General features: G+C 43.0%; 1 protein-coding gene across 3 annotated transcripts in view; it reads right to left on the bottom strand.

Annotated features, from left to right (window-relative positions):
- LOC308087993 (uncharacterized protein) overlaps positions 1 to 15,161 on the bottom strand; it is an 87,417-nt gene that overhangs the window by 16,618 nt on the left and 55,638 nt on the right. For all 3 annotated transcript variants that reach the window (XM_080432286.1, XM_080432285.1, XM_080432284.1), the window contains exon 5: positions 150 to 311. In XM_080432286.1, coding sequence (XP_080288412.1) covers positions 150 to 311 — 162 coding nt within the window. The remainder of the gene's footprint in view (positions 1 to 149; positions 312 to 15,161) is intronic.

Genomic DNA, 15,161 nt, shown 5'->3' with positions numbered 1-15,161 from the left:
TAGTGTATATACTGTATAGTGACACACACGCACGCACACACTCACGCACGCACACATGCACGCACACACACACACGCACTTATATATAGTGTATATACTGTATAGTGACACACACGCACGCACACACGCACGCACACACGCACACTCACCACGGTCTCCTCCTTGTCCGCGGATGCCGAGCTCCTCCTCGCACACTGTTGACCACGCCCACCCTGCTGGTCACGCCCCACCTGCACCTTAGAGATCTCACAGGCCACCTTGTCCTCCGTCACGTCCTCTGGTCTGTCAGCTCTGATAAACACATGAGCCTCCTGCGAGACAATGAGTGTACAATATAGGCATTTAGCAGATGCTCTTTATCCAGAGGGACTTACAATTTAGAGATGCACCGATACCACTTTTTCCTTCCCGATACCGATGCCCATAATTTGGGTCAACTGAAGCATTCAAAATATAAAATCCCATCTAAAAATATATGTTGTGCCAGGGACCTCCAGAAGCAAAGATTTGAGTAAAAAAAAAAACGCTTTAAATATATATAGTCAAGTCTATGAGCTTGTACTGTAGATCAGTATAACATAATATGGTTAAAGTTGTTAAAATGATTGTGATGCTATATTAACTAATTCAGCTGGGGACCCCCTGGTACTCCCCCCAAGGACCCCTGGGGGTCCCCTCAAAATAATAATAATGTACATCGAAACTTTAAAGTAAACAATGAACCTAGCATCTATCTAATAACAAGCTATATAAATTACATTGTGGTCAAGAAAAGAAAAACACACCTAAGTAACACAAATATGAGAAGAAATGACCACAGTATGTCTGCATGGTCATCATATCATATGATGACCATGCAGACATACTGTGGTCATTTCAAATGAGCTTGTAGATCTGCTATTTTTGAAAAATCATCAATCAATCAACATTTGCCCAAATCTTTGAATATATTTTTAAAGACAACATTTGTAACTCAAATCTTTGCTTCTAGGGAGTACCTGGAACAAAATATTTTGGTCCAAATACATATAATTTTGAGGATCCTTGACATGAAACAGTTGGAGAGAGTCTGTCAGTCGAATATACGCAAAATTCTGACTTGTTCCGAATAATTAAAAGACGCTTTTTCGCTTTGCTTTTTCGCGCCATGTACGCTTGCATTGACTTTATAAGGTTTAAAAAAAAACGTATTATTCGCCCCGGTCTGTAAGGACCTTTAGATTTGACATCAGGACGGAGAGAGAATCAAACTGCAGTTCAGATCAACAGGAAAATATCAGCATGAAAACACTTATTCCCATCGTTTCTCTCTGCTTGGTTGGTCTCTGGTTGGAAAATCGACAGCGGGCAGAACCACTTTAGTGTCAAATGTCCAGTGTTCATTTAATTTCGTACTATGGCGAAAAACTTTCCTCAACTACCTTTTTTCACTGATGACAAGAACTAAAATGTTAGTGAGGGACTAGTGGAGAAGAGATCCAGTAGAACTAAGACAAGTCATTTTATGCTCGGTATGTGGGTGTCACGCTCCGAAAACAACCGATCTACAAGCTCTCAACGTGTCGCAGAGTGACACATGAGCTTGTAGATTTTCGGCACACAGCTAAGTATATACAGGTATTACGATGCCAACATAAACTTTAGTCGACTAAATCAACTGTAGATTTAGTCGTCTAAAATCTTTAATTAACAAAAATATTTAATTAACTAAAACTAGACTAGAACTAAATAATTTCAGATGACTACAATGCAGTGGTGTAAAGTAACTAAGTACATTTACTTAAGTACTGTACTTAAGTACACTTTGTACTTTACTTGAATATTTCCAATTTCCAATACTTTTACTACTCCACTACATCTCAGAGGCAAATATTGTACTTTTACTCCACTACAATTATTTGAAAACTTTAGTTACTAGCTACTTTGTAGATTTTGAGTATTATTACAAAACATTGACCACTTCAGCCCTATATACATTTCGGGCATTTGAAAATAGCCGATCTACAAGTTCACAATGCGTCGCGATGCGACGCATTTTGAGCTTGTAGATCTGCTATTTTCAAAAGATTTTTATACTCTTACTTGTAACAAGTAAGTATTTTTACATTACAGTATTGATACTTTTACTTAAGTAAAACACTTTGAGTACTTTTTCCACCACTGCTAAAATGTGACTATGACTTAAAACTACGTACAAACATTGGTGCCAAATGTCAAAAGCTATTTTCAGATGAAATGCTTTGAGGCATGTAGGATTACTTTTATTTAGCGTCCGTGTAAACAGCCAAAAGTTGGAATTTCTGATCAGAATGATTGCGTTCTGAATGAATAAATATTGTCCGTGTGAATGCAGTCACTGTGAATACAGCTCTCTGGAATGCAGGGTTGGCGTGATGAAGACAGAACAGGAGAGATGGGAAAAAATGTATGGTGTGTGTGTGTGTGGGGGAGAGAGAGAGAAAGAGAGAGAGCGAGAGAGAGAGAGAGAGAGAGAGCGAGAGAGAGAGAGAGAGAGAGAGAGAGAGAGAGATAGAGAGTGGAAATATTCAGCAGTTTGCTTGCAGGGAGAGAAGTGAGTTTGGATTCAGAAATGACAAATGACCACAGAACAGAACATAATGTTCCCTGTGTGTGTGTGCGTGCGTGTGTGTGTGTGTGTGTGTGTGTGTGTGTGTGCGTGCGTGCGTGCGTGCGTGCGTGCGTGCGTGCGTGCGTGCGTGCGTGCGTGCGTGCGTGCGTGCGTGCGTGCATGTGTATGCGTGTGTGTGTGTTCTCACACATACACAGTGTATGGCAAAAGTGAATCAATCTATCCGTCACTACTAACATACTGTACACACACGCACACACACTGATTAGCAGTGTGTGACATCTAAAGGGAATCAAACTACGACTAAATTCTACAACCATTTTCATCTGAGTCATAACTTGTCTGACGTTTAAATCTATCATCCTTTACTATCTATCATCTTTCTTTCTTTCTTTCTTTCTTTCTTTCTTTCTTTCTTTCTTTCTTCTTTTCTTTCTTTCTTTCTTTCTTTTTTTCTTTCTTTCTCAGTCACTTGTGAATTATGTACTGCCTAGTTGACAGAGTTATTATCAAATCATTGTAATCACCAGTTGTAACATTGCCATGAACAGTAAAGGCAGGGCAACAGATAGAAGACAACTTTTAATATTTAAATACAAGTCCATATATAAACAATAACAGCAGTTAATTGTTTCATATAATTATATGTAAATTACTTACAATGAGCAGTTTTTTTAAAAAGTTGCTGATGCACTGTATTGACAGTGCTCCTAGTATAATATTGGCCTATAAATGAACATTGTAAATGTCTAGCATTCATAATCATATATATTTGCAATAGTGTACTGTATGACGTACACTATTGCAAATATAAGTGGTTCTCAACCTTTTCAGGCAGCGACCCCCCAAAATAATCATAATATTGAACTGGGCACCCCCCACAAATGATCATATATGAAGTGGGGACCAGAGTCCTTCAAGGGTCCAATTTTGAGAACCCGCGCCCGCCCCGCCCGTCAATACTCAGATCCGTAGACCGACCCGTCACCCGTGATTATTTCAAAATACGAACCAGGCCCGCCCCGCCCGTCAAATAAACGACCCGTTGTCCGCCCGTTTACCCGTGTAAAATGTAAATCCTACTGAAAAGTGTGTTGAAAAAGATAGCAGCCTTCAACAACAGCGCTACATTCAGTGGTCAGGTTTGTACAGAAATCAAGTGAAGACGGAGGAGCGAGCTTAAGCCACGCGCGCGAACGTGCATCTACGCAGCGCACATGTGTCGTTGTTTACGTCATCAGATGGTTTTAATTTGAAGATTTAACAGGATGTTCAATGTGTTTTTGTGATTTAAAATAACTGACCAGCATGCTCCATGCAGTTGTGCTGTGTTAAGTTACACAAGTGACGTTGTTTGAGTGGAAATAGTGCTATATGATTTTCACAATAAAATGATACCCGCCCGCGATTAGTTCAGTACCGCCCGTCCCTGTACCCGTGATCTTATCAAAGTAAAATTGTCACCCGTTTTCACCCGTCAAACACGGGTACCCGTCGGGTATCCGCGGGTACCCGGCCCGTTGCAGGACTCTGGTGGGGACCCCCCACCCTGACAAGCACTTGGAATTGCAGGAGTTGAGGCATTACATTTAGTTTGACTCGGTTCCACAGATGAGATAAATGTTGCGAGGCGTTTCCTCTTTCTTATATTATTTGACAATTTGGCGTTGGATTACCTTTGATGCAGTAATGGCCTTTTTTTTAAGGTATTGCAACTAAATAAAACTAAATAACAAATTAGTTCTGATGACTAAAACTATGACTAAATATTTTGGCAATTTTGTGATTTTTTTTTAGACTAGACAACAATGTTAGGGAGAGACTAGTGGAGAAGAGATCCAGTAGAACTAAGACAATTCATTTTATGCTTCCGAAAATAGCCGATCTACAAGCTCAAGTATAAATCAGGCATTATGACACCATCAAGGCCTGCCAACATATACTTTTGTCTATTAACTCCTTGGGTGCCAAAACCGGGAATCTCCGGTTTTGCAAAGACACACGTTGAGTGCCATAACCGGAGATCTCTGTAAAATTGTTTTTTTCCTTTTTTTTTTTCCCACAAGGGGCGGGCTAGCACAACTTTGGAATCACCCACGGTGCCTCTTAAATGGAAGGGACAGATGGATCACCATGCCAAAAAAACGGGACCGTACCTATGTTCCCCAGGTTCTATGTTCCCCGCTTTCCTAGGAGAGCGGGGAATATAGGACCTAACCTAAACCTAACCAAACCATAACCTTAGTGGGGGAACATAGGTCCGGGGAACATAGGTATGACCCCCAAAAAAACTCCCTTCCGTCAGCTCCCATTCTTTCTCCTTGATAAAAACCTCCAGATCTCCTTAACTCTTTGCAGTGGTGAAACAAGCCATTTTCGATGCGCGATCACTCCGCAATGGCGACTCGAGTGAGAGATGTTATTGTTCAAGGAGTTAGCCAGGACCATCCATCGTCGTAACGATGGATGGTGGATGGTGGATGGATGGTGCTGATACTCCTGGACCTGTCTGCAGCGTTCGACACGGTGAACCATCAGATCCTCCTCTCCACCCTCGAGGGGATGGGTGTCTCAGGCTCTGCACTCTCCCTGTTTGCATCCTACCTGACGGGTCGCTCCTACCAGGTGATGCTGAGAGGGTCTGTGTCAGAACCACACAGGCTCACAACTGGGGTTCCCCAAGGCTCGGTTCTGGGTCCTCTTCTTTTCTCTCTCTACACTACATCTCTGGGTGCTGTCATCCACTCCCATGGCTTTTCCTACCACTGCTATGCCGATGACACCCAGCTAATCCTCTCATTCCCCCCCTCTGATACCCAGGTGGAGGCACGCATTGCTGCTTGTCTGGCTGACATCTCGGAGTGGATGTCGACAAACCACCTGAAGCTCAACCTGGACAAGACCGAGCTGATGTTCCTCCCGGGGAAGGGCTGTCCGCACCGAGACATGGCCATCACCATTGATAATGCTGTGGTGACCTCAACTCGGACTGCGAAGAATCTGGGTGTGACCCTGGACGATCAACTGACGTTCTCGGCAAACATCGCATCAGTGACGAGGTCCTGCAGATTCCTGCTCTACAACATCAGGAGGATTCGCCCCTTCCTCACGGAGAAGGCAGCCCAGGTGCTCATCCAGGCTCTCGTCATCTCCCGCCTGGACTACTGCAACTCCCTCCTTGCTGGTGCTCCGGCATCTGCAATCAGACCTCTGGAGCTTGTTCAGAAAGCTGCGGCTCGTCTGGTGTTCAACCGCCCCAAGTTCTCCCACACAACCATCCTTCTCCGTTCTCTACACTGGCTCCCCGTAGCGGCTCGCATCCAGTTCAAAACCCTGGTACTAGCCTATAGGGCAGTGAAAGGAACAGCTCCTTCTTACCTCCGGGCTATGGTCGATGCCTACACCCCTGCCCGACCACTTCGGTCTGCCACCTCGGGGCGACTGATTGCCTCGTCACTCAAGGGTCCTTCTGGCCGATCCACACGGTCACGACTCTTTTCTGTTCTGGCCCCACAGTGGTGGAATGAACTTCCCACTGATGTTAGGACAGCAGAGTCACTGCCCATATTTCGCCGCAGGCTGAAAACCCACCTCTTCAGGAAACACTACCCTTCCTCTCTGCCTGACCTACTTGTTGTTAACTAGTTGTACGAACGCTTGTTTTTCTATTGCTGTATTGTTTATTGGATCTTGTTTAGTCGATACACTTATTTGTTTTAGCTCATGCTCATTTGATTTAGCAATTTTTGTCTCATTTGTTTAAGGAAATAGGTGGCTGATATATTGTACTTTTACCTTAGCGCTAGGTATACTCTTGGTTGCTTGTTTTTTGCAGAAAATGCACTAAAGACTTCTGGTGATTAGTAGTTTTCGTTCCCTACCTATGTTGAATACACTTATTGTAAGTCGCTTTGGATAAAAGCGTCTGCTAAATGACTGTAATGTAATGTAATGTCGTACACGCATCTATTGTTTACATCTGGGTGCTTGTCGTCGATTCTACAGCTCTAAACAGCGCAGCGTAAACGGTGATATCGCTGGCACTAGATGTACCCTGTTTTAATAAACCACTGGCACCTATTGAGTTAATATCCAATGATATTTAGTCGATTAAAACTAGACTAAAACTAAAACATTTCAGATGACGAAAAAGTTTAAAAAAAAACGACAAGGACTTTTATTCAAAAGACAATGACAAAAACTGAATCTAGAATTAGCTGATCTGGGGACCCCCAAAAATCATGTGGGGACCCCCCTGGGGGTCCCGACCCCCAGTTTGAGAACCAGTGCTCAACAGCCTGGGTGTGAGTGGTGCTGATGGACATGGTGTTAACATTTCCACATCTGTCAGCAGTGAGACGACGCACATGAACTTTAAGTCCTTCAGTAACAATAGAGCTTCTGTCTGTGTGTGTGTGTGTGTGTGTGTGTGTGTGTGTGTGTGTGTGCGTGTGCGTTGTGCGTGTGTGTGTGTGGCTTCATAACGTCATGACAAAAACAAACGCAACCTGACTTCTACCAGCCGCTACATGCAAAGAGAGAGAGAGAGAGAGAGAGAGAAGAGAGAGAGAGAGTGAGAGAGAGAGAGAGAGAGAGAGAGAGAGAGAGAGAGAGAGAGAGAGAGAGAGAGAGAGACACACACACACACACACACACACACACACACACACACACACACACACACACACACACACACACACACACACACACACACACACACACACACACACACACACACACACACACACACAGAGACAGACAGACAGACAGACAGACAGACAGACAGACAGACAGACAGACAGACAGACAGACAGACAGAGATAAATAAAGAACAGGTCACAGACAGACAGAATAGAACAGGTCACAGACAGACAGAATGAAACCTGGTTTGCCAGGGGGGGGGGCGACGACACCTCATTACTAGGGGTGTGCCGATATATCGTCCCGCGATATATCGCGATACATTTTCATGACGATATGTATCGTTTTGGAGAAGAAAATTTTTTTTTTATTTTTTACAATAATAATAATCAGGCACGCAAACAGCCCCGAGGTGAAAAGGGTGACAACATGTTGTTGTTTTTTCGGGTCAGGTGTCACACTATTGCCCTATTTGGATTCAAAACGGCTATTGTAGCTGAAAAGCTACAAGTTTGCATGTCTGAATAATTTAAAACAGAAATATTTGTTTGCATTTGCTTTCCCCCCCCATATATTTTCATAATAAAAAAGTGCCATATATCGCATCGTATCGATATCGTATCGATGCCGTGAGCCCAATATCGTATCGTATCGTTTCATGAAATTAGTGTATCGGCACACCCCTACTCATTACAAAACAAACAATAACCTTCATCCATGTTTCATTTACATCAATCACTGTCAGGATGAACACTTTGCTTTAGCAATGCCACAGTGTAGCCAGGATGAAACATGTACTGAGGCTCATGGGAAGTTGATACCATACACAGCATAATTACTACTACTACATACACAACATAGGCCTAATGATATATGATATACCACACACAACATAATGACTCTCTACACTACAGCATACAAAATCTGTGTTCTGAATGAATGCAATCCATCAATCGATCAATTGACCCATGCAGGATGTGAACAGCCCTACAGGCAGTGGTGGAAGAGGTATTCACATTTCTTACTTGAGTAAAAGTTAAAAGTCTGGTATTCAGAATTTACTTAAGTAAAATACAAAAGTATTGGCATCAAAATGTATTTAAGTACCAAAAGTAAAAGTACTCATTATGCAGAATGTCCCATTTCAAGTTTTCAAAAAAGTATACAAATCTTTTGAAAATAGCTGATCTACAAGCTCACAACGCGTCGCGAAATAGCTAATGATCATCTTCAGCTGATCCATAACGTCTTGTAGCCAAAGCTACCCCGGATTGGAATCCTGGTCTCCTGCACAAACGCTGACATTTTTACCACCTAGCTAATTGAGCCCGCCTGCTCGCTCAGGGGAGAAAATGCCTGTTGACCTTCTTGTCACCCAGACATGTCAAACCAGACACAGGATCTAAAAGTCTCAGTAGGAGAGCAGGGAGACCAAGGGGGTCCCCAGCTAAAATGTGTTGACACAGCATCACGATCATTTTGACCACTTTATCCATTTATACTTTGGCTATTCAATAACAGCAGATGTACAAGCTCGCAGCGCGGCACGAAGTGACGCGCTGCGAGCTTGTACAGCTGCTATTTTTGAATTTCTTTCTGCGGCCAAATACATGTCATTTTGGGGTTCCTCCTTGGCATGAAAAAGTTTGAGATCCACTGCTCTGGTAACACCAATCTGCACAAACCCTCTCGCCTGATGTTGGCAGGGATTCGGCGCTCAGCTCAGCATTGAACCAGCAAACTGCCCCTTATAAAAACAGGCGTGGGTATACAGAGGCTACATGCTGAGACAGGCTGGACTGGGAGTGTTATTAACAGGGCGTGTTTGCTTTTCATCTCCAGCTCACCTCCTACTCCTTCAAACACATGCCATTTCTGTGACCTTTGAGCTTTGTAAACGACCTCAGAGGTGTTACAGTAAGTACTGCAGGAATACAGGGATTAACCCATTAACTCTCTCAGTGCCACGCCCCGAGATATCCCGAGTTTTTCCCGAGTACCCTCCGTGCCAGCACGAGAAATCCCGAGTTTTTACTTTTGACTGTGGTCGCGCTATACTGTTTATTTTTCATGATCACTTTCGCTTCCTGACTCCTTCAGACTCATTGGGTTCCGGTTTCATGACGCAGATTCCGTTTCCGGTTCAATTTTTTTTCCCGCGATCATTTTTGGCCAGAATAGGGAAAGTCACGGTTTTTCACACGGTATAAAAAACAAACGGAGAGGTCCACGTCTACTCTCTTTGGTCTGGGTGACGATCAGTCATCGTAGTCGTGTATCACATCGTAATTTAGCCCGATCAACGATTGTCAAAAATGTCAACATCCGGTTATGACCGGATATGACGTGAGCCTGTTTGGGAGGGGGCGAGTGAGCCAGCGAGGTCATCAATGTGTCGATTTGTTGCTCTCTACTGGTAGAACTGTATTATGGGTTTAAAAACCCAATCAGATCATTTATTTGAATGAAAAATTACAAAATTAAAAAATAAAAAAAAACGTAAATTGCTGGCACTGGGGGAGTACTTTATGAAAATACTCTTGGCACTGAAAGAGTTAAGACCGAAAATTTCTTTGGCTGTTCAAAAATAGCAGATCATAGCGCAGAAAAATCGTGATTTTTTTTGCACATCTTTCAATATATATATATATTGTTAAAGCAATTTTTTTTTTATCTAATATTTGCTTCTGGGGGGTCCCTGGAAGAACACGTTTTGAGATGGGGGTCCCCGGCCAAATACATATAATTTTGGAGGTCCTTGACATGAAAAAGTTTGAGAACCACTGATTATAGCAACATGAGTTTTTTCAAAGGAAAAAGGATATGATTTAGAAGACATTTGTAGAATCCCCCAGAATCAAAATTGAGTTTCAAATGTTCACTTTACAAAATATATATTCAAGATTTGCACACATTTTCATGATTTAAAAAAATAATAAAAATTGAATAGACAAAGCATAAGATAATGGTTAAAGTTGTTAAAATCTAAAATGACAGATTCTTTCCCGGTCCTAATGGGTAAACGCAAAAAAATATTCTCAAAACCGTCAGGCCAATGTCCCAGTCTGTGATGAGTGGATCCCACACTAGTGCCCTGTTTCCCAAACAATTAGCATAATATGCAAAGTTATGATTATGTTTTGGTATTATCATTCTAAATCTAAACCTTTGTTCCTGGTGTTCTACATACAGCTAAGCAGTATTATATGTACAGTATATTATACATAAATAACATATATATATAGATAGAGTATGGGAGTATATATATGCAGATATCATAGGATTTATATGATATAAAGTTACATTTGTAATTGTTTATATGGATTATGAATGTTAAATAAGAAGGGGGTAGGAGTACATAAGTTTTTACTTATTCCTACTCCTTTTTGAACATGTTGGGGATGATCAATATATTGTGGCTTTCATTGTTGTTTGTTTTTATTTTATTTTTGCAAGTTCAACATACTAATTATCAAATCAAATTAAAAAGCAGTTGAAGAAATCACAGATTGAGGCTTTAATCTTTGCTTTTATGTCATATCTGAGACCATTGGGGTTTTATGGAAGATTCTTCTGGTCAGGGTTATGGTTATGGTTATGGTTATATGGCTTACAGTTTAGGGTTATGCCTGACAGAAATAGCCGATCTACAAGCTCACAACGTTGTGTGACTAGATCGGCTATTTTGGGTGCCAAGGAGTTAACCAAGAGAAGGGCATGCTGGCCTCTATGGGATCCAGATGACCAGCGGTGGAGACTCATGGGAACAGAGTGTGAAGAATAACTCACACGTTGTTTGGAGCTCAGTCACACTCACTGGTAGACGCACGCACGCACGCACGCACGCACGCACGCACGCACGCACGCACGCACGCACAACGCGTCGCTTTTTGCGACACGTTGTGAGCTTGTAGATATGCTATTTTTAAAGGATTTTTATACATTTTATACATTTGAAAACTTGTGAAATAGGACCTTCTGAATGACGAGTACTTTTACTTTTGGTACTTTAAGTACATTTTGATACCATTACTTATGTACTTTTACTGAAGTACATTTTGAATTCCGGACTTTTACTTGTAACATATTTCTACATTGCACTATTGATACTTTTACTTAAGTAAAACATTTTAGTACTTTTCCCACCACTGCTGGTAGACACCATGGAATAAACAGCTTCGATGAGTGTGACTAACTGTTACTATTCACTGACCTCATACTGTGGTACTGTATGACACAGTGTTCATTTTAACTTTGTCCACTACCTTTTTTCACGGACGAAGGCTAAATAAAAACTAAGCTATGATGACAAAAAATTATGACTAAATGATTACATTTGTCAACAAACGTAGAAACTAGACAAAAACGAGACGGTCTAGTGTAGTGTGGTGGTTCTCAAAGTGGGGTCCCGGCCGGGACCCCCAGGGGTCCTTCAAGGGGTCCCCAGTGAAATGATGAATAGTTAGGAACCAAATGGACCCTTATGGGGCTGTAACTCTTAAGAGTTATGGTTACTCTCAGAGTTATGGTTACTCTCAGAGTTAAGGTAGTCGCTGGTCTAATGCTGACTATCAAGATAATTAAAACATGGCACTTCATTTCCAGAAGGTCGTCGACCCCTGAATGGATCATACGTTTTCTATTGTCAGTGTGACAACATGAGCAGATGTAGGCCAGTAAGGCAGGACTAATGGATCCCAGATGTGTGAAAATGAGCTCACTGCAGGGGAACGTTCACACTCTACTAGTCAAACACTAACCTCGCGTCACCAGTCTTTCCACCTCGGAGGAAAGCCTGGTATGCGTTACTAAAGACCCATATGATCCGGTCTAGGCCACGCCTACTGAAAAAAAGAAATCCTCTTTCCGGAGTGTCGCGATCCGGTTTTGCGGTGCCGCTTTGTTTTGGTTCCCCAATCCCTATTTAAATGGAATAGCATTTTCCCGTGGGATAATACGGATAATACAGACGCTAAATAGTCTCCGGAAAGTACACTCACATTTATATTTAAAAAATAAGCTAAACTACGCCGCATCAAGGATTTTATAGGACGGAACCTATTTTGGGGTGAGACATCTTTCCGGTTTGTCGCGATCCGGTCGCTGATGACGCGGATGACGCGCCCAGTGACGTAGGGCTACTTCCGCTCCCGACCGGATCATATACCCGAAAAGGAATGCTGCCCAGGCTAGTCAAACACAGAGCGTTTATCATCGGTGTGAATCAGACTCTGCTAGTCAAACACAGAGCGTTTACCATCGGTGTGAATCAGACTCTACTAGTCAAACACAGAACACGCTCCTCGGAGGCTAATCAATGGAACTGGCATCATAATTGAACTGAGCAGGCTGCACTCTTTTGGAGGGGTTCTCAAAGTAGGGTCCAGGGACCCCCAGGGGTCCTTGAGGGGGATCCAACCTAGAATTGGCTCAAACATGGCGGGAAATGCAAGCCTGGTACCAGACGAATCTGCCAGTGCAAATGAAAAATTGCCCTCTGCGATTTGGGTCTGGCACCGCTCCGTTGTCGATCCATTTCCAGCTTCCGAAGTCTGGGGTGATCAATCAGGGCCCAGTATTTAAATATGGGAGAGGTTAGTAGGTCTAACCAATGGCGTCCAGAGCCATTGTTTTGATCCCGCCCCTTGGAGAAAAATAAATCCTCATAGAAGCACCAGACTCATATCCACGCAGTGATATAGTCTGGCCACGCGAGGCTAGAGAAATGTATTCTACTATGCTGCCACCAAAATGTGGAATGCCCTGCCAACAGCCACGAAACGTATCGACTCCCCAAACACATTAAAAAATATGGCTGTTCTCAAAATGTAACTCACTCCCTCAGTGAGCACACACACACACACACACACACACACACAGGATGAGATTCTCTACGCTCCACACACGGTTGACCATGTGTGTGTGTGTGTGTGTGTGTGTGTGTGTGTGTGTGTGTGTGTGTGTGTGTGTGTGTGTGTGTGTGTGTGTGTGTGTGTGTGTTGTTGTAGATGCAGATTCCTCAGGAAAAAATCAATCATTGGTCAAAATGCAGTTAAACGTGTAGCTTCATAACAACAATACTGTGAGACACAACTTTATTAGAAAAGATTGAGCTATTTAAAGTCTCTCTGTCTCTCTCTCTCTCTCTCTGTGTGTGTGTGTGTGTGTGTGTGTGTGTGTGTGTGTGTGTGTGTGTGTGTGTGTGTGTGTGTGTGTGTGTGTGTGTGTGTGTGTGTGTGTGTGTGTGTGTGTGTGTGTGTGTGTGGTGTGTAGTGGGGGGGTTTCCAGACTTTTACTGTAAAAAAGGAGACAAAAAAACAACAAACATTCCACAAATACTTGTCCAGCTGCCTGGGTGACGATGTCCTTATATGGAAACACAGGAAACCTGGGGCTCCGCCTCTCGGACCCCCCCTCCACACACACACACACACACACACACACACACACACACACACACACACACACACACACACACACACACACACACACACACACACACACACACACACACACACACACACACACACACACACACACGTAGTATATACACTGTATAGTGACACACACACACACACACACACACACACACACACACACACACACACACACACACACACACACACACACACACACACACACACACACACACACACACACACACACACACACACACACACACACTTTATGAACAGAATCAGACATTTCATTTTCGCGATTCACCATGGAGTCAGCTTAAAACTCTTAATATGAAAAACACAATGGCGACTATTACGCTCTAAACCTATACCATCCTCTCCTGGTCCATTTAGCACGTTTTCTGGCTAAAGTTTGAAGCCGACACGTGTACAAACAGAACAGGAAGTGTAGTGAGAAGAGGAAACAGACCGAACAATAGAAGGTAAACTCTTGTGAGTAATTATAGATAGTGTGTGTGAGTGTGTGAGTGTGTTATTAAAGGGTGAAGCACACAGTCAAAGACACATAGACAATGAGCTTATAGAAGTGTCCTGTGTGAGACGATAACACACACACACACACACACACACACACAAGAATCCGACAAGGTTCTGCAATTTATTGGCCCGTGGCACCAAATTAATGTCATCTCTCTGACTCTCTGACGCTTTCTTTAATGCGTGCAGCTCACAGCTCTATGATGTGTGCTCACTCGCGCTGCTACACGCAAACACAGAACACGCTAGGTAAAGGTTGTTGCGGTTTGATTGAACATAACGTGGCACCGAACACAAAATGCTCACCGCGTTCCCGACCGACCGTCCCCTACCATTACAGAGACAGCATGCTCTGTAGTAGAGCACTGCAGCGGTACCCGCAGGACCCAACGCAAATCTTGCGGGCGTGGGAGGTATTTAAATACCCGTGGTCGGGAATAGGCGGTCAAAATAAAACCTACGGGCCCCGCAAAATCCTGCATCCTCCCGCAATAAACCAGATATAGAGCTTATATATATGTGAGGGGTGGGACCTTAGGTCCTGGGAGCTCATCGTTTGTTCTCGCACGTCGTGTGTGTTGCTCTGAGGTAGCGTCTCACCGGTGGCCAGCACCGTGCATCCGAACTTTACTACGGAGAATCTCTGGTGCTGTGCAGCAGTCAGCAGACTTGTGTGGGAGCCAGAAACCACACATATTAGTCCTGTAGCAAGCCCTCAAAAAAGGCCTTAGTTTTTGAGATACCCCCACCCGAGTTAGAACAAAACACAACCATGTTTTTTCTTATCTTTAGGGTCTCCCATTAATGAAATGGATTGTTGTGAAATTTTATTTTGGGGCAAAATTTGTTTTTTTGGCTATTGGAGTTTGGACTTTTATTTATATATAAAGTACAAAAAGTAAAGGGTTATTCCAACATAAAAATAATAGGCGGGTGCATATATGAAAAAAACAAAAGGTTTCTCAACTGTTTTT

The sequence above is a fragment of the Gymnoscopelus braueri genome, assembly GCF_963280865.1.
Source record: "Gymnoscopelus braueri genome assembly, chromosome: 7".
Taxonomy (NCBI): Eukaryota; Metazoa; Chordata; class Actinopteri; order Myctophiformes; family Myctophidae; genus Gymnoscopelus; species Gymnoscopelus braueri.
The sequence above is the reverse complement of the archived record's forward strand: the minus strand, read 5'-3'. Positions and strand labels throughout refer to the sequence as shown.